The sequence below is a fragment of the Corythoichthys intestinalis genome, chromosome 10, assembly GCF_030265065.1.
Source record: "Corythoichthys intestinalis isolate RoL2023-P3 chromosome 10, ASM3026506v1, whole genome shotgun sequence".
Classification (NCBI taxonomy): Eukaryota; Metazoa; Chordata; class Actinopteri; order Syngnathiformes; family Syngnathidae; genus Corythoichthys; species Corythoichthys intestinalis.
Genome location: NC_080404.1, coordinates 41,944,833 through 41,966,023, shown reverse-complemented (window position 1 = coordinate 41,966,023; position 21,191 = coordinate 41,944,833). Strand labels below are relative to the sequence as shown.

The window sequence follows — 21,191 nt, the reverse complement described above, 5'->3', positions numbered from 1 at the left end:
TGGGGCAGGGAAGGCACAACATGTAGATGACCCCGAAACGCAGGGTCAGCAATAAAATTAACTTACAAGAATATTAGGGCTGTCAAACGATTAAATTTTTTAGTCGAGTTAATCACAGCTTAAGAATTAATTATCGAGTTAATCACAGCTTAAGAATTAATTAATCGTAATTAATCGCAATTAATCGCAATTCAAACCATCTCTAAAATATGCCATATTTTTCTGTAAATTATTCTTGGAATGCAAAGATAAGACAAGACGGATATATACATTCAACATACTCTACATAAGTACTGTATTTGTTTATTATAACAATAAATCCACAAGACGGCATTAACATTCTTTCTGTGAAAGGGATCCACGGATAGAAAGACTTGTAATTCTTAAAAGATAAACATGAGTACAAGTTATAGTAATTTTGATAGTTTTTGTATTGTGACTAAATATTGCCATCTAGTGTATTTGTTGAGCTAAACTTAATGTTTGAATAGAGTATTATTTTGCATAGCTATTTTGATTGGGAATGGTAAATGGTGTTACACTTATATAGCGCTTTTCCACCTTTCAATGCCAGATCTCTTTGCATTGAGTACTTTTCTTTTTGTGAACATTATTTTATTTTTGAGGGATAGGAATATTATTTTTGTTGTGCTCTCACTAAATGATACTGTAGCGAGTTAAATGTTCTTAACTGCCCAAATGCATGATGGGAATTTGAGCAACCATGAGTCACAGTGGTTGCTGCAATGGTATATCTTCTCTGCGTTGAGTACAATACATGGTGTTAAGAAAAAGATCATCTTCAGTTATTCTTCCCCATGTCGCTTGCCACAATAGTTATAACAGTAGTAGAAGAGATGCCACCGCTTATTTCATCAAATAGCGCGGCTCCAATAAATGCCTGCGTTACCAGTTCGCCCTTCTTGCTAATTGGCGGTGCTATGGACCGCCGATTCATGTTGGCTCGTTGTCGTCGGTTGGCTCAGTTCGTCCGATTTCCTCCTGAGGAAGACGGCGGCATACATATAAACACCGAGAGGCGTTGGATGGCTTTTTGTGGGTACTTTTATTAACAAAACAAAAGCATGTGGGGGACGCAGCACTTGAGCCTACGCTAACTGCGCACTTTCTCTACTCTCTCGCTCCCTCTCTCGCTCGACCACTTTCTTCCTCACTGCTCAATCTGACAATGCCGGTCACATTGAAAATAGCAGCGGCCCCCTTGGCGAGTGTTGTAACACCTGCGTCCACTCCACTTGCTTGAATCTGCCCTTAGCTCTCAATATACTTCAAACGGCGCCATTGTAGTCTGTTCGCGGCAATGCTTGAGTGGGTCGTTCTGCACATGCGTTAATTGCGTTAAATATTTTAACGTGATTAATTTTGGAAAATTAATTACCGCACGTTAACGCGTTAATTTTGGCAGCCCTAAAGAATATTTATTAGTTGAAAATGAGTGTTTTTTGTTTCCCATCATTCTTGAGAGGAATTCTAAATCAGGCTGCTTAGGACAGCTATTAGGAGCGGGATCCTCTGAGTACCTCACGATACGACACGATTTGTGATACAAAGCTCACGATAACAATGATCTGACGATATGGCGATACAACGATTATCGATACATTGGTCAAGAAATCTTTCTAGGATATTATACAAACAACTAATAAACAGAAAAACAAGCTTCTGCTGTGAATTGGAATGAGTTTATCAATAGTAGACGTTCAATCCATTTGAAGTGGGAGGGATGGCAGCGAATGAACATTCCTCCCAGCGGCTGCCATCCCTCCCACTTCAAACGGATTGAACGTCTATGGCCGGTAGTAGCAGCCAATGCCAGGCAATGAGGTAATTTTGGGCCATTTAAAGTCATTTACCTGTTGATTTTCAGTTAGTTCCTGTTGATTTTGGGGTGTTTTATGGGTCTCTTCCTGTTTATTTTGAGCTACAGAACAAGAATTGACCTGGTAATTACCCAAATGAATAGGCAGTGACTCAAACTCAAGAGAAAATCACCTGTAAATGCCCTAAAATGAACAGCAAGTGGCCTGTAAATGCCCTGAAAATTGGACAGAATGACTGTGAATGCCCTGGTTTCGAATGAACGAACGTTCCCAGTCTAAATTGATTGGGCGTCGAGCACCGTCAATGCAGCCTTAGAGTTAACTGAGACACTATAATGCTGGAAGATTTTGGTAGCAACTTGTTGGTTCATTCTTATTTATTTTTTTAGACATTGACACCTTTTTAAAACAATATCTCGATTCTTGGCAGGAACATATCGATAACCTTTTGGGATACAAAGTATCACGATATATCACCATTTCGATATTTTGTCACACCCCTAACAGCTATCATTTTTGTCACGATCTTCATCCATTGAATATGGTACGCCCGCTGGTGTCGTGCCAATGTAGTTACCCCCGTCAAAAATTGTATCCCCTGGGCGGAGCCACTGCGCTGCATTGATTTGCTTGATTTCCGTGTTTTGGTGATGTAGTTATCCATGAAGTTTTTTAAAACATAGCCCATTCATTTAAAAAAAAAAAATGTTTAACTTTTTTTCTGTCGTATAACGTAACATACGTACTGAACATTAAAAAAAGGCAATGTTTTACTGTCTTATTCGTAGGATGACCTATACCGGCTTGTTCACGAATGGAGACTCGAGAGTTCTTGTTTGACTGATGTTTACTGTAGTCTTTCTTTCACCATAGACCCACCGTAGATACAATGAAGTGATGTACAATTGAATAAACGAACATATACAAAATATAAAGCACAAATGAAAATATACATACCCATCTGGCCTGCTCATGAACAAACAGGGAAGTCTGCTTGACTTATTTAGCTTATATATTGCTTACTTTCAGCAACTTGGACGAGCTAGTGCTGCTTACGCTACAGCTTGCTGCATCACTTTACTTCCTCATTGGAAAACACGACGCGACCTGATTGGTTGTGCGTTCACTGCAATTAAACTTAGAAATGTAATCATTTTAATTTAACCTTAAGCGAAGTATTATTAACAATATACTACCAAGAATTGCAAAATGACAACAGGAAAATAAAAACAGTGTACACAAAAAATAATTTGTTGCACATCATGTAAAAAGTTAAATTAACTTCAGCAAGTCAACAGCTTCGCTTGCTGGCGAAACTAAGAGTTGCGGGGCAACTTCAGCTGTTACATGACCTATAACTTAGTGATGGATCCAGTGATAGTAATGCGCCGGCGTGAGCGCCGAGCTAATGGAGCAACCCCTGCGTCGGTGCGCGTATCGCTACAAGAAAATCACGTGACCGATGCATGAACTCATTGAACTGTGTCGACACAGTCATGACGCGGCAAACTGGTTCAAAAGGAAGCACGTCTGTCAACGCGATGGAGCTGCTGAAACAATCCACATCTCACGGTTACTTCCTTGTTGTCTACATGCTGTGGAAATGGACATAAGACAGGGAAAACGCACTTGTCATCTTCCATTCAAAATACATTTAATTTTAAGGTAAATCTTAGTTTATTAGTGTGACGGGTGCACGCGGGTCCGTCGTTTGCGGTGCCTTGCCTTCAAGAATACGTGCTGGCATTTGACCTGATAGCTTAGTGGTCAGAGCAATTGCCATTCGTCCGCGACATGTCGTGCGTGCGGGTTTGAGTACTGGTCAGAATGTGTTGAACGGATCGCGTCGCCCGGCGCGGTTCCAAAACTTTCAGTTTCACTATTAAAGTTTTTTTTTTTGCAGGCAAAATGTCGCATTTGTACATTCAACCTGTCATATACTGTACAAACAGGAGCCACCTCCTAAATGCTGAAGCATTATTTGGCCAAGCATGAGAATGAAGTTTCTGATAATCCCAAAATAAACACAGGTATAGAGCAATTCCTTTACTTTGCCACAGTCACTTTTTTTGGTAATTTATTAGAAATCTGTAATTAAGCTATAATTTATTTTTTTGTCCACTTCAGTTTCTTTCTGATGGGCTATGGTAGCACTTAGATGACGAAGTGGGGAGTCATGGAGGCAATGCAACTGTAGATGAAATTGCAAAAGTGCAACGATGCATGACTGAGCCGAACATGGCACGCAATGCCGATTTTCTTCAATACTGGAGGAGCCAATGGACATCTTATCCAAACCTCTTTCAACTGGAAATTCTTGTGCATGCTGGCATCGTTGGTTCCATGCGAGTGTGTTGTCCACAGTTAAAAAAAAAAAAAAGTAACCAACTAAATTTTAAACATGAAAAAAAAACTGTTTTTGAATAAAATTTTATCAGAACAAAAAGTCCACAGGCATTCCTCATTCACCCATTCATTATTACTTACGTTTTCACATTATAATATATGTTCACATAATTTAAAGATATGGAATAATGCAACATGAATGCAAATACTTAAATGATTTGATTTTACATGCTATGTCATCAATTCAGTCTCTGTTAAGTGGGTTGCCTGTAGGGATTTTTTATGTCTAGCAGGTGTCAGTATTTAATGACACAGTATCCACACTGTGTCAACACAGTGTGTCACTGTGTCGACACGCTTCATGAGGTCTCACGGACCCATCACTACTATAACTGTTATTACTGTAATGCAAGTCTTGTATGGACTTTCTCCAGTTTAATAAATGTTGATGTCCAAAATATATAACTGTGGTTCTTTTCTGGCTTCAAATAATTGTTTAAGTCGACATACTGTAACTAATGTGTGCGTGTGTGCTCCCGCCCAGGGGATACAATTTTTGGCGGGGTAACTACATTGGCAAGACACCGGTGGTGGCTCTATTGTACGATTAGCGTCTTTAGTGGGGCAAATTGAAACTCTGCTCACCATTTTGGCGGTGCTCTCAGGCGTTTCATGGTCCACATTTTCAATCCTTGGTTCTTGCTCAGTAGTTGTTGTCGCTTTTGAAAGCTTAGGTTTGAAAAAAATAAGTATATCCATCTTGCCTCTTCGGTCCTCGGGTGGTTTTGGCTAAGTAAAGCAAATGACCGTCTTAGGTGCTAGTGACATGATCTGTTTGAAAAATAATTTTGACCCATTATTAAAACATTTTTTTTTTGTTCATTTCATTCATTTTTGTGGTTCGTTTTATTGCTTTACAACTTTTACAGACAATATTTTACCGGAAAACTCTTAATTTTAAAATCATATTTTGGAAAGTGAATTACATGCAATGATAGTTTTCGGCCACCAGCGGGGGCTGGTCCCCCCGCCCCCCCCCCCCCCCCTCCCTTAAACTCCGTGTATGTACGTAGCTGCTTATTCAGCTAAATAAGCCTGACATTAGCGCTCTAATACTCTGTCATAGAACCCACATAAAGGCAACTTCAGTAAAAAAAATCTCGTTATATGGACTTATGATCCGCCAGCTTGTTGTCTCCTGTCGTGATGACAGTGTACAGTTTCGTTGAAATAAGTCCATGCATTGGTCACTCTTGAGCGGTATTTTGGCTTTGTGTGGCTTTCCCCGCTTGAATCCCAAGCATCCGCCATTCTCAACTTTCCACGCATATACAGTATTTTTTCAACCCTTTATTAAACATCAACGGGATTTTGTGCTACGTCGACTAGTCGGGACAGCTCTAGTCTGAAGACAAAATGACTTCAAGATTGTTACCTAAATTAGGTGGGAATTGAAGAAATGTTAAATTATTGACCCCAAAGGTGTTTGTTGTCTGTGTGGGTTTCAAAACATGTCACTTTTCTGTTGCTGACGAAAGTCACATGAATCAAGGCTGTGTTGTGGATGGATCTTTTTTTCAGGCCTATCAAGTTTAGATATGCTTGCAAAAAAACAAGATGTTGTCAAGGACGCTTCAAAGCTCACATTAAATCTGTCATGCTCATTTCTAATATCAGTGTATCAACAGGGTTGATTAGAAGCAGACAAAATGGAGAACAAAGTATGAAGAATTCAGCTGTAATTGCCTTTAAGCGCATGAGTTCCACACTACATTCATTGTGCAGTTCAAATACTACTGCATCCCCCCAGTACCAGTGGATTTTTCACTGTTTTGCTCTTCAATGACCCACTCTTTTTCTTTCCACTGCCCATGTGATTCAGTCAGCTGTCTTTGTTTCTCCTCACTGGCCCATCTTTGCACACTCCTTCTCCGGTGTGACATAGACATGGACGGTTCAGACGCAGGGCTCACTGAGGGAGGAGACCACTTGGCTAAGCCCAGCGATGAAAGCCCCTCTGAAGCAGAGTGCCATTCAAAGGAAAAAGAAACGTTGCCTGATATTTGTGGTGAACAGATGAGTCCTAATTGCCTGGAAGAGATGGAGGACAGTGATTCTCTAGTTTCAGAGCAATTTATCTCATCTGGATGCTCAGTAGACGGACCAGACTTGTACTTCAGGCCTGCCTGGGACTTGGCTTTTTTTGGAGAGGAGTGTTTTAGCCCAGAGGTTATTCAGTATGCTTCGAGTCTTGGCCAGTACTCAGGATTGCCATGCCTGGATGTTAAAACACAGGTAGGGAAAAAAACATATGTTTCAAGTCATATTTGACCTTTACCCCTTTCAGGGACAGTGGACACTGCAGTTGACAGCTATTCAAAAGTTGATACTTTAACCCTTCACATGGCAAGTGGCTATTTTTGGTGATTTAAAAATGTATTATTAACCATTGTTGTATTTTTTACATTTTTTTATTATTATTAGTTCTGCAACTGTTAATCTGTTAATTTAAGCAATTCAATTAGAAAGATTCAAATTAAATTTGAACTGGTTTGTACTGGTTTGTTTTGAAAGTGTTTGCATTTAGTTTTATTGATTTGGCTGGCTAGACTGCCCTCTAGTGGCGAAAGTGAATATGACATTACTCATTTTACATGAATCCAGCTGCTCCCTGTTAAGAGCAACATAAGCTAAGTTTTTGTTTGAGCTAATGTTTTTCTTAATGCATTCGTAATTTAGTTTATTGGTATATTTAGCCGTTTTTGTGGGAATATGTTAAGAGCATTGGGGGGGGGGGGGGAGAGGGGAGCATACTATAGCATTTAAGCTAGCGGACTTTTGCTATATAAGTTAGCCAACTGTTCTTTTGTTGTACTTAGATCCTCATATATTTATCTTTTTATACCGTTTGAGGCTCAGCTCAGGTATTTTAATTTTCAGTGTTCCTTTTCCGATTACTTGATTATTCGAACTAACTCGTTCATCGATTAATCGACTACTAAAATAATCAATAGCTGCAGCCTTAATCATTATAAATCAGTTTATAGCTTATTAGTGAAGCCAAATTAATGAAATTTTAAAAAAGAAGAAAAAAAAAGAAAAATACTTATGGTTACTCCTGCAAGAAACACTCAAAAGTAGATTTTATTTTCATATTATTTAACTCATTGCATGCCATCAATGGTCATAGACGCCCAATTCATTTAAACCGGGAGGACTGGCCATGAATGCTCATCAAACATTCATTTGCCCCCTGTCAGTCAAAGTCGATTTTCGAAAATCGACATCTTGCGCCGTCATTGGCACTAAGAGGAGAGGAAATATGAGACATAATTTGTGCATGTAAGGGTTAAACTCCAAACTAAACGTAATTACACAAACCCATATACATTCATGATCACCAGACTTGAAAGGAACACCGCTTTATTTAATTTGCTGGAAGTGGAGCACAGTCAAGCTTTGGGGTAAGAGCAGATTGGGGACTTGTAAGATAATTTGCATGTTGTTTTCTGCAACCTGGATCTGAATATTAAAGTAACTGAACTTGGCCCTCGGCAGAAGATGTTATTATCATTTGCAAACGAATATTAATGAATTGTCTTTGTATTTACACACTTTGGTGACCCACTTATAATGAAAGCTTAAAATAGAAGCCGATAATCTTAAGTAAGTCGGCAGCAATTTTTTTCACTGTTGACTTCAAAGGATCCGTTGAATTTTGTTGCGGGAGAAATTGGAGTGTAAAATGTGAAAATTTTATGGCCAAAGGTTACATTATAACATGGTGAAATAAAAGATTTGGGATGATGGATTGTGGGCTCTTTTGAACAGGAACTGCAGCAGCAGCTGATCATTGAAACAAGGAATCTTAAGAAAATGAGAAATTTCTACCAGAAACTAATTCAGCAAGAGAGAAAGAATCAAGGTTTGTTGCTCATACTGTACGCTATTATGCTAATATTATGATTGCTATTGTGATTGAATGCAATTTTTTTTAATTAAAATAAATAAATACAATTTTTTTTCTAAAGGTTTTGAAAACAAAGGAATGTTGTCCAAACTCAAGGCTGAGCTTGAAGAACTGAGATCCAAAGTGATCTTGTTGAATTACGTCAAGAAGTACCTTGAGGTGCTTTTCAAGTACAGTTATGATACTCCATACTTCATCTGACATTTGTTTAGTGTCCGAACAAATGATTTTTTGTTTTACTGCAGACACAGAGTGTGGATCAGTGGGGTTTGGACACATCATTACTGCCCTCTTTGTCTACTTGTGGGATGAACTCTATAGCAGTCAAAAGCTCTGAAGAAACACCCGTTTTGAGCTTTACAACTCACAAAGGGAAAAAAAATCTGCATGCAGGGACTCCTCTAGGTCTTATGGCTTACCTTTATGCAAAGTAATTTTATATATTCATACTTGACTTTTCACTTGTCTTGCGTGACATCACACTTTCAGCCAAATTGCTGAATTTGGTAGTGTAATGAATACTAAGTTAAAGCAACACTATGTAACTTTTCAGTTTTCGTCGATTTTAGCGACGCCGATGGACAAAAGCGGTAGTGTTTTGCGTTAAGAAAGACTGTGTTTCCCATGAGAATCAGCGCACATCTGCACAGTGTCATAAAATCATCAATCAATCAAAAAATCAATTTCCGGTCGCCTGCAGATGAATTACAAAACATTTCTGTAATGCCTTGAGTTTAGTTGTGTTAGGTTTGTTCCATCTTGTCATGTGATTATTAAGGGTGTAACGGTACATGTATTTGTATTGAACCGTTTCGGTTCGGGGTCCTCGGTTCGGTACGGGGGCGTACCGAATGAGTTTCTGACGAAATGTAAAGTGCTGTCAAATTTAGCGCGTTAACGGGCAGTAATTAATTTTTTTGAATAAATCACGTTAAAATATTTGACGCATTTAACGCAAGCGCGGAATGCCCGCTCATGCTTCCCATAATCCCACTGTTACGTCCCACGGACGGCTGCTAAGGACGTAAAATAAAATGAGACACACACACAAGTTGCCATTGGACACAAATTTATTCACACAAGTCGAACTTGCAATGAACAAAATATACAAAATGCGGAAGAAGCTGGCTTCAGCGTAAGCCCAGGCCAAAACAACAAACAAAATGAAACTACACTTGAACCCCACCCGCTAAGTAAACCCTGATCGTAAAAAATAAAAAACAATACAGCCACTAACCTGGCTTCTACACTAAACAAAACGGGTTGAACGAAAACGGCAGTTTACCTCTACTGCTGCGGTGCTCTTATTTACAGTGGTGAACAAAAACGATCCAATAACGAATGAACACAAAATACCTCACCGAAAAAGCAGGAGTGTAACAAAATAGCGATCAAATGCACTGGTGAATGAATAGCGAGCAAACAGCTGGCGAGGAGGTACGCGGCACGTATGCTGTCAAATGCGTAGTTGAGAACTCTGAGTGTTGACTGTAGAATGACGAGCGGTCAGAAGACTTATTTGGTTAACAAGACTCAGGCACAATACAACACACACGCGGGTATGCAAGCTCAAACAACAGCCTAATAGTATTACCCAGAGCCGTATTACCGTGTATCGGATTAGCTGCCGTAAAGCAAGTGTCGTTATTGCCGCAAATGTAAACAAAGCGCTGCATAATGGATACATGTCCGACAGCGGCTAGTTCGGGTGGCCCGTCAGCGGTGGTGATGTCGTCAGCCTGTCCGGCGTCAATCAGAATACGCCACGTTGGGAGGGGAGGCAGCCAGCTGGCGGACGCGGCGATCAGATGACTGACAGTCTCAAAAAAGATAACAATTAAACGGCCATGGCCGTCGCACCACTCAGAAGTGCAGTGAGCAGCATGGGTAACGGTTGAGTGTTAACATGGAAGATGGTTGGCTCTCTAGGTTGGGAATTCAAATTAAAAAAGAATATAGATGGAACAACTCTTCACTTCAGTGTTGCGACTGTTCAATTTTGCACATCAGATATTTATTTTAAAGAAAAAGTCTTAGCCAAAGTTATTTTTATTTTGTTTTTCAAAATATCTACATTTCAGAATGTTGTATTTTCTGTTTTTGAGCAGAATTCTAGCTTTGTATAGGCTAATGTTCCTATTGTTGAAAGCACAAAAGTGTGTAATAAACAACTAGCACATTTATAGTTTGCATTTTGTTTTCTTACTGTACCGAAAATGAACCGAACCGTGACCTCAAAACCGAGGTGCGTACCGAACCGAGATTTTTGTGTACCGTTACACCCCTAGTGATTATCCATTGATTTCACCTTTTGTGGCCTGTTCCTTGTGTCTTGACCAATCCACTGCTTCTTGTATGAATCACCTGTGGCTCATTGTGTTGTTATATCATGTCTGTATTTAAGTTCCCCATGTGCTGTCTGTTCTTGTTCGGTCATTGTCAATCCATGTGTCTTTTCCAGTGTTTTTAATAACGGCGTTACCCTGGTTACATTCCAGAAACGTGAACGGCTCGTCAACGATCCCGCCGCGATAACGCAGTGAAACGCGGCCGTTAAAGTCAGTCAGCAAATGAACACCAGTCGCAGTGCGGTTGCGTGTTGAACGCGTCCCAGAAGCGCTCAACGCGTCGCAAAGGGAAAAGAACAGCAGTTTGTTATTTGACGCGAGACTGCGTCAATACTACTAGGTAGGATTGAACAGACTGGAAGTCACTTGTGTAAAAATACGGTGGAAACGGTCGATTTTCAAAATAATAAGCAATCGTAACTTACTTTTTGAGTCCATCAAATCTCTTGAGGCTGTGGGTATATCGGGTCACAGTTTACTTGTTGGTGGTTTACTGCGGTCTTCTCTGCTATAACAATAACCAACTCGGCAGGACAGTATCAACTCTGCTTTAATCTCGGCGCATCAGTACCCCCGTGTTCAATACAAAACCCTCCTACCACAACAAAACAAGTAGGAACTAATATTCACATAGGAACTAAAATTATACTACATAAAATATAGAATATAAATGAATACTACATCACATTTGCAAAACATAAATACATAATAAAATAAATAATAGCCCATATACATAAAATAAATTGAAATGAGCTAAAACACCTGTAATTAAATAATAAGAATAATACACAAATCCTGCTACACAATTCAATTGATTAATTTCTGCGTGGTGCTTTAACTAAAATCCATCAATAAAGCTTTAGAAAAATAATCATAAGGAAAAAAATGGATTGAGGAATTTAATTTGTAAAATACATGTTAAACTCTTTGTCATTGGGATTGCTTTTCTCTTTAGCACAGGACTTCTTTTTTCTTCTATCTTCCAGAAAGAAAGCTGACCAATACGCAGCGTCTGAAAGGCAAATGGTTGTTGTTTTACTATCTTTAAATACCCACTACTCTCGCGCGATCTTGCGATCCTCGCGTGAACCGATCTAGCTGCTCCACAGACGCGCTGCTCGTAAAACGCGTCCTATGGAAATTAACGCCGAGCGTCAATGGTGGGTTATCGCGCGGAATCGTTGACGCGACGTTTACGTTTCTGGTGTGTTACCGGGGTTAGAGTACAACGGCGTTGCTAACGGCGTTATGTTTTTCAGTAGTGAGTAATCTAATTAAATTTTTTTTTTATCTTTGCAACGCTGTTACTGTTACCCAGGACGTAAAGGCGTGCATTACTATACGTTACTACATTGGTTGAATGACGCGAGAAAAGTCTGAAAGGCAAACTCATTGAGAGAGCAGATCGGAAGTGGGGAGGAGGGAAGGGAGTTGTGACGCCGTTGCAAACGCGATGCTCCGTGGCTCCTCAATAATACCTGACTGCAGCCGAATGCTGACAACCTTCGCCCACATGATGCTGCAGTAGAGATCACATGTATCGAGAACTAGATGCAAAATGATGAGTCGCTGGCGTTAGTAAACAGCCGCCATCTTAAAGCAGTAGACTTCTCAGGAAGGCTCTGTTGTAGAGAACATTCCTAGAAAACCTAAGTAACTTTCTATCTAAAATACGCCTAAATCGGCAAAATCTTGACTTTTATCTTTAAACGATGAAACAGTTTTAAAACTTCCACATGTCGAAAGTTGACAGAAGGGAACTAATAGAATAACGGGAGCAGTTTTAACAACTTTAAAGACCAAATGTGAAGAAAGGTTGGCCAACCATGTTTTTGAATAATATCAACGGCTAAACAATTATAAGCATATTTTCGTTATTTTTTTTTTTAACGCAACCCTTCCAGATTCTTTGTTTAACCCATAGCAACGCCCTTAACATGAAAATGCTTGTCTTCGACAATATTCGAAAATCTTCGGAAATTACGTCACAAAGAGAACTGCGAGGGAAGTCCGCCATAGAACAGTATTGTTGCATTGCTTCTCCGTAAGATGCCACGGCGGTGTGTGGCGATGCATTGTTTTCAATTTAAATAAAAGTTGCATGAGTGGCCAAAGGATAGCAGGGCACTTAAATGGACATCTTTCGTTTGCATGAAGTGAATGAATTTCACACCATCATCGAGTAGTGTTCTCTGCTACAAACACTTCAAAGATGCCTGCTTCCTCAACCGGTCTGCTTATGATCGAGGATTCTCAAAAAAAGTAAGTGTGATTTTTGGATAGATGACTGATGACTTTGTCAAAACAGAGCTGCCAACTGTTGTGGAATGAACAGTAGAAGGTAGCGACGTTAGCTGAAAGGTAACTCGAGGCAAAACCCCGATCGTGTTGTGGAATGTACAGTAGAAGCTAGCTGGCTTATATATGTGTGGTCCAACATAAAATTCCAACCTCCTCCTCTTCCTCCAACTCTTCAAAAACTTGGATCTCCTCACTTGCGCTCGATCTATCGCTTATATCGCTGTTTGAATCATTGTTTGAAGGGCTTTGTAGAGCGGCCTTATGGAGCGCTGCCATCGCTGTTCTCGGTGTGACATATATCTTCCGGGTTCGTCCCCTTTCAAACTCGAACTTCGGAAACGCGATTATTTTGTCAAATATCCAACATATAAATTTTTTTTTCATGCTTTATTTGTTGGACAATGTTAATTACATTAATTGTGACCCTATTTGGCATTTTATGAAACTACTCCACATTTGGTCTTTAACAGTTGATTCACAACATTAAATGACTTCCAAACATAGTAAAGGTTACTTTGTAGTTATGGCAATATCCGCAGTACCCCTGTGTATAGTTAAGTTTAGGGTAAAGAATTGGGCTAGGGCCAATTGTCCCAAAACCCTTTGAACTACACATACTGTAGACCTATGTTTTCATCAACATCAAAAGTAACACCAGTTAGTTTGCCAAGTAACTAATTACTATTACATTCAGGTAACGGAGTTTCTAACTCAATTACTTTTTGGGAGAAGTAATTTGTAACTGTAATTAATTAAAGTAAGATTCCAAGAATTACTACTCCTGGTCTATCTTAAGATCTGTTCATGTCTATTTCGCCATCCATAGCCCTCGTGTTCCTTCATCCTTTTTTAAGTAAGTTTTTGACGCCTTTTGTTTGTACTTTGTGTTTTTGTTAGTTATCATTTAAGTGTTTTGAGCTCATCGTCACCCTGCCTTGCCTCCCTTTTGTTTTCCCTGCTTTGTGCCCAAGCGTCGTGACAATTTCTGTTTCCAGTGGCTGTGTGAAGGATGAATAGTAATAAGGAAATTAATCCAGTTGTGGCTAAACAATAGCATATGACGGTTAGAAACCGTGTGGCCAACCACCCCACCCGAACTCGTCAGCGCTGACGAGTTCGGTTGGGGGAGTGGGGGGGTCGTCACGCCAGCGAGTGAAAGGCGGCCAATATTTATTCTGGATATCCTGGTGGCCTCCCTTTTTTATCTCCTCAGACAAAACTTTTTTTCTCTTTTGTTGCTCTGTCATCTTTGCAGAACTCGCGCGAAAGCATTCGCATCGACTTCCGTCTTTGTAATGAATGGAGAAAGGAGGAAGTGAAGTCTGCCATAAAGCAGTCAGCACATTTGTAGTTTTTTTTTTGTGTGGCAGGGTTCCTGCCACCCTCTTCAAAGTTAATCAGTAGTGCCAGTGAAAGCGATATAGACCCTCTTAAGATATACAGTGGAGCAGATAAGTATTTAGTCAACCACTAGTTGTGCAAGTTCTTCCACTTGAAAATATTAGAGAGGCCTGTAATTGTCAACATGGGTAAACCTCAACCATGAGAGACAGAATGTGGGGGGGGGGGGGGGGGAGAAAATCACATTGTTTGATTTTTAAAGAATTTATTTGCAAATCATGGTGTAAAATAAGCATTTGGTCAATACCAAAAGTTCATCTCAATACTTTATGTACCCTTTGTTGGAAATAACGGAGGCCAAGCGTTTTCTGTAACTCTTCAAAAGCTTTTCACACACTGTTGCTGGTATTTTGGTCCATTCCTCCATGCAGATCTCCTCTAGAGCAGTGATGTTTTGGGGCTGTCAACACGGACTTTCAACTCCCTCCACAGATTATCTATGGGGTTGAGATCTGGAGACTGGCTAGGCCACTCCAGGACCTTGAAATGCTTCTTACGAAGCCACTCCTTTGTTGCCCTGGCTGTGTGTTTGGGATCATTGTCATGCTGAAAGACCCAGCCACGTCTCATCTTCAATGCGGTTGCTGATTGAAGGAGATTTTCACTCAAAATCTCTTGATGCATGGCCCCATTCATTCTTTCCTTTACACAGATCAGTTGTCCTGGTCCCTTTGCAGAAAAACAGCATCAAAGCATGATGTTTCCACCCCCATGCTTCACAGTGGGTATGGTGTTCTTCGGATGCAATTCAGTATTCTTTCTCCTCCAAACACGAGAACCTGTGTTTCTACCAAAAAATTCTATTTTGGTTTCATCTGACCATAACACATTCTCCCAGTCCTCTTCTGGATCATCCAAATGCTCTCTAGCGAACCGCAGACGGGCCTGGACGTGTACTTTCTTCAGCAGGGGGACACGTCTGGCAGTGCAGGATTTGAGTCCCTGGCGGCGCATTGTGTTACTGATAGTAGCCTTTGTTACTGTGGTCCCAGCTCTCTGTAGTTTTTGCTCACCATTCTTATCATTTTGCCGCCACGGGGTGAGATCTTGCATGGAGCCCCAGATCAAGGAAGATTATCGGTGGTCTTGTATGTCTTCCATTTTCTAATAATTGCTCCCACAGTTGATTTCTTTACACCAAGCGTTTTACCTATTGCAGATTCAGTCTTCCCAGCCTGGCGCAGGTCTACAATTTTGTCTCTGGTGTCATTCGACAGCTCTTTGGTCTTGGCCATAGTGGAGTTAGGAGTGGGTCTGACTGAGGCTGTGGACAGGTATCTTTCATAACGATAATGAGTTAAAACAGGTGACATTAATACAGGTAATGAGTGGAGCCTCGTTAGACCTCGTTAGAAGAAGTTAGACCTCATTGACAGCCAGAAATCTTGCTTGTTAGTAGGTGACCAAATACTTATTTTCCACGCTAATTTGGAAATAAATTCTTTAAAAATCAAACAATGTGATTTTCTGTTTTTTTTTTTTTTCACATTCTGTCTCATGGTTGAGGTTTACCCATGTTGACAATTACAGGCCTCTCTAATCTTTTCAAGTAGGAGAACTTGCACAATTGGTGGTTGACTAAATACTTACATGCCCCACTGTAAAACAGGTCTTATTCAACTAATTGTCAGTCGACATAACATCACAAATTTTGTGAAAATATTTTATAAAGGTTGAAAAGTTACCTAGTGTTGCTTTAAGCTGTAAGTTATTTACTTTTGTTATTCAGTGGGTCATGCAACATTTTCTTTTTACACAGAAATGCTGCTTCAGAGGGGTATATTCAGCAATTTCTATATACTTATCGCTTTTTCTGCACTTCTGAGCAGTTACTGCAGTTTATTATGGAGACGTTCATCACTGCTGTGAGGTATTACAATTGAGCTTCAATGGCGAGTGTTTGTCATTTAAATGAATATACTGGTTTTGTTTTGTGTTTTTTTTTAACAACAGAGAGTGTCCAGACAAATCCGAAAATAGTGTTAACATCTTACATCGCAGTTTGGACTTGCTTTACATGTGGATTATGGATTGTAAAATAGTTGACTTCACTCCAAAGTCTAATGTTGTGGCTGTTTTGGAAAACTTTCTTCGTACTGTGGTAAGCACACAATCATAGTATAATACTATTACTACTTTATTCCAGCGTGTACAACTTCAATAATTACACGCACAGCTACCATCAATAATAAATAGTGGACTTTTATTTTTACTTTGTGTGACAATATATGTATTTGAAACTTGTGGCTTATGTTCGCAGTAATTTTATGAAATTAATAAAAATGCTCACCGTAATATTTTGGCTGGAAATTAATCTAACACACAAAAAATATTTTTTAAATAGTGGAATATAACAAATGTTGTGTGTTGTTTCTTTCTTGGTAGGTCATTCCTGCAGACAGTCGAGGGCAAGTCCTTCTTACCGCTCTTCAAAGTCCTCCAAGTAAAATTTGGAGCTTAAGGAAACGGAGTGAAATTGAATATGAAGCAGAATCTTTTTGTGTTCAATCATCTGATGAAGATCATATGAGGAAGGTGACTCATAGCAACAATGTTGTCTTTTCATCCTTATCTCTAAAATCATGTTTTCTGTCGAGAGAAAATCAGTCTTGAACAATGAGTTAAATTCTGTCATTTCAGCCGTTACTACTGTTAAAGTTTGGATTCTAAAGTTGTTAGGAAAGCCGCCTTCTCTCTAATTCCTGTGTTCTTAGTGGAAAATCTCATCAGGAGTGGAGCCTTCGGCATCTCTGCCAAAAGAGAAGGATTTCTCCATATCTGCAGCTCTGCCCCTGCCTTGCTACATCTCCAATCCTTACAGCAGTGATGAGCACATCTCCTTCAGCCAGAAAAATTGCAGTATACTGAATGTAGCCCAGCAACTCACACTTCTGCAACAGGTACTCATTTTTTTTGTGGCAATATGCACTTGTTTTACTTGAACACTAGGGGGAAATGTTTCTCCATGGTTGTTTCACTAATGTCACTCTTCAAATGCAGGACATTTTCCACGGTTGTCATCCAGTCCATTTCCTCAATTCCAGAATTCAAGGTATCAGAGACAAGCCCTCTAAGGGAAACAAGTAAGTTCTTTAGTTTTGGAGGAGTATTTTTTTAATGCCCATCAATTGGAAATCCAAAATATTATCATAGGTGCATCCTAAATGTTTTTTTTCCCTTAAATGTATTAAAATTATATTTTGCTGATTCCAGGCCATAGTTTGGACATACCATTCCAATACCTGTCAACCGGAGGCCATTGGCAATCTTACAAATTGTGGCGTATGCCCTTACAAATTGGTGACTAATCTTACGTTTTGTATCGCGTGCAATGTGAAACTAAAAGTAAAACTCCAATTTTTTAGTTTGAGTATCTGCCGATCCCGATTATTTCCAGTTCCAATTGCTTTTTTTTTTTTTTTGCTGCCGATTCAATTCCAATCATTCCCGATAATTTTTCCCGATCATATACATTTTGGCAATGCATTAAGAAAAAAATGAATAAAACTCGGACAAATGGTAAATGGTGTTATACTTATATAGCGCTTTTCCATGAACCTACCTCAGTGGACATATTCTATTTCCGAAATGTTGAACATGCACCAATTTCAGCATCGCAAGTAAAACGTGCAACTCGGAACGACCCCGACCTGTCAGTCGTCCTGGACATGGTAATTAAAGGACAAACCAAGTGTGAGAACACCGCTCTCTATGGAGATAGAATAGTGCCAAAAGAAGTGAGGTTGTAAAATGAAAATTCTTCCTGTAAAATGACCATTTTTAACTAAAAAACACTTGTATTACCGACTTTTTCCTTTTGTAATAAACATGAAAAAAACACAATGTAAAAAATACATTATACAAGTGTTTTTTTTCCAATTACAAGTGATTTTTTTTGTTCTACGGGTGTTTTTTCTTAGCTACAGGTTAAAAAGTTTTGTCTCACCCTTGTCGCGTTTTATGAGACAAAAAAAATACTCGTAACCTAGTTTTAAAATAAAAACATACCTGTAAAATGACTCATCTTAACTAAAAAACACTTGTATTTTAACTAAAAAAACACTTGTATTTCCAAATTTTTTCGTTGTGAAATAAACATGAAAAAACAATATTATAAAATTTCTTCAAGTGTTTTTTTTCCTCATTTACAAGTGATTTTTTTTGTTCTACGGGTGTTTTTTCTTAGCTACAGGTTAAAAAGTTTTGTCTCACCCTTGTCGCGTTTTATGAGACAAAAAAAATACTTGTAACCTAGTTTTAAAATAAAAACATACCTGTAAAATGACTCATCTTAACTAAAAAACACTTGTATTTTAACTAAAAAAACACTTGTATTTCCAAATTTTTCGTTGTGAAATAAACATGAAAAAACAATATTAAAAAATTTCTTCAAGTGTTTTTTTCCCCCATTTACAAGTGATTTTTTTATTTTTCTACAGGTGTTTTTTTCTTTGCTACAGGTGAAAAAGTTTCGTCTCACCCCTTGTGGCGTTTTCTGAGACAAAAGTCACTTGTAACCAAAGATGAAAAAATCTACTTGTACATCGAAATAATATGTTGTAAAACACAAAAATATCATTCCAAGTCGTGGTCAAAAGAAGACGTTAGTTAAGAAAGAACACAATCTAGTGAATAGTTCTTCGGGTGTTTTATCTTTAATAATCTACAAGTGTTTTCTGAGCATGTACAACTAAATTTCGGCCCAAGCATGTGATGTGAGGCAAAATTCAGACCAATCGGAACGGCGATTGTTCAGGAGGAGGGCGGGACACACCATTGCCGACCTGCTCCTTCTTGCTTTATTCATCACGGCAGAGTACGACAGAAATGGCAGAGCACGCTCAGGTAAGAAGTTCCGTGGAATTAATGTTTTCTCATGAATGTCATTCAGTTAAAGATTTATCAAGCGTATATAATCATAATTCGTGTCAACATCAAGTGAATTTCGCCTTCCTAAGAAAGGCACGAAAATCGACGACGAGCCAATTAGCTACATTAGCTATGCGGACTTCACTTGTTGAGACAATATTACAGGCATAGCCACGGACAGCTACTTGTTAAGGACCAAGTTGATATTCTTGAATGACACTCCCCCCTTCGTGTACATATCAACTTGGTCCTTAACAAGTAGCTGTCCGTGGCTATGCCTGTAATATTGTCTCAACAAGTGAAGTCCGCATAGCTAATGTAGCTAATTGGCTCGTCGTCGATTTTCGTGCCTTTCTTAGGAAGGCGAAATTCACTTGATGTTGACACGAATTATGATTATATACGCTTGATAAATCTTTAACTGAATGACATTCATGAGAAAACATTAATTCCACGGAACTTCTTACCTGAGCGTGCTCTGCCATTTCTGTCGTACTCTGCCGTGATGAATAAAGCAAGAAGGAGCAGGTCGGCAATGGTGTGTCCCGCCCTCCTCCTGAACAATCGCCGTTCCGATTGGTCTGAATTTTGCCTCACATCACATGCTTGGGCCGAAATTTAGTTGTACATGCTCAGAAAACACTTGTAGATTATTAAAGATAAAACACCCGAAGAACTATTCACTAGATTGTGTTCTTTCTTAACTAACGTCTTCTTTTGACCACGACTTGGAATGATATTTTTGTGTTTTACAACATATTATTTCGATGTACAAGTAGATTTTTTCATCTTTGGTTACAAGTGACTTTTGTCTCAGAAAACGCCACAAGGGGTGAGACGAAACTTTTTCACCTGTAGCAAAGAAAAAAACACCTGTAGAAAAATAAAAAAATCACTTGTAAATGGGGGAAAAAAACACTTGAAGAAATTTTTTAATATTGTTTTTTCATGTTTATTTCACAACGAAAAATTTGGAAATACAAGTGTTTTTTTAGTTAAAATACAAGTGTTTTTTAGTTAAGATGAGTCATTTTACAGGTATGTTTTTATTTTAAAACTAGGTTACAAGTATTTTTTTTGTCTCATAAAACGCGACAAGGGTGAGACAAAACTTTTTAACCTGTAGCTAAGAAAAAACACCCGTAGAACAAAAAAAATCACTTGTAAATGAGGAAAAAAAACACTTGAAGAAATTTTATAATATTGTTTTTTCATGTTTATTTCACAACGAAAAAATTTGGAAATACAAGTGTTTTTTTAGTTAAAATACAAGTGTTTTTTAGTTAAGATGAGTCATTTTACAGGTATGTTTTTATTTTAAAACTAGGTTACGAGTATTTTTTTTTGTCTCATAAAACGCGACAAGGGTGAGACAAAACTTTTTAACCTGTAGCTAAGAAAAAACACCCGTAGAACAAAAAAAATCACTTGTAATTGGAAAAAAAACACTTGTATAATGTATTTTTTACATTGTGTTTTTTTCATGTTTATTACAAAAGGAAAAAGTCGGTAATACAAGTGTTTTTTAGTTAAAAATGGTCATTTTACAGGAAGAATTTTCATTTTACAACCTCACTTCTTTTGGCACTATTCTATCTCCATACTCTCAAACCTCTCCATGGATAGAAAGTGACTTAGATTTGTGACATAGACTTGTGACTTTGTATATGACTTTGTATATGTGACTAAATATTACCATTTAGTGTATTTGTTGAGCTTTCAGTAAATGCTACTGCAGCCATTCAACCCAAATGCATGATGGGAAGTGAAACCATGACTGTGCGTAGTGCTACCAATTGATATATCTTCTCTGCGTTGGGAAATAATATAAGGTGTTAAGAAAAAGATCAATTGCTACCTTGCTTCCCCACATTGCGTCCTATGATATTTCTAATGGTAGGGAGAGGGATTGTAACACTTTAGCCTATTAAAAAAAGGCTCCAAAGGCTGCCAATATTCACTGTACTCATTTTACGCTGCCTTTTATCACTCAATATTGGTAAAATGGCGCCATTACAGATTGAGCGCGACAATGCATGAGTGGGTCGTGCAAAACATGCGTTAATTGCGTTAAATATTTTAACGTGATACATTTTTTAAAAAATTAATTACCGC

The 21,191-nt window shown here is 38.7% G+C and overlaps 1 protein-coding gene across 1 annotated transcript in view; it reads left to right on the top strand.

The window, feature by feature from the left end:
• LOC130922660 (kinase non-catalytic C-lobe domain-containing protein 1) overlaps window positions 1–21,191 on the top strand; it is a 66,476-nt gene that overhangs the window by 32,952 nt on the left and 12,333 nt on the right. Inside the window, exons 15-23 of the mRNA XM_057847576.1 lie at window positions 5,941–6,482; window positions 8,019–8,112; window positions 8,219–8,316; window positions 8,403–8,587; window positions 15,967–16,077; window positions 16,161–16,308; window positions 16,593–16,742; window positions 16,922–17,107; window positions 17,208–17,290. Of these exons, the coding sequence (XP_057703559.1) occupies window positions 5,941–6,482; window positions 8,019–8,112; window positions 8,219–8,316; window positions 8,403–8,587; window positions 15,967–16,077; window positions 16,161–16,308; window positions 16,593–16,742; window positions 16,922–17,107; window positions 17,208–17,290 (1,597 nt within the window). The remainder of the gene's footprint in view (window positions 1–5,940; window positions 6,483–8,018; window positions 8,113–8,218; window positions 8,317–8,402; window positions 8,588–15,966; window positions 16,078–16,160; window positions 16,309–16,592; window positions 16,743–16,921; window positions 17,108–17,207; window positions 17,291–21,191) is intronic.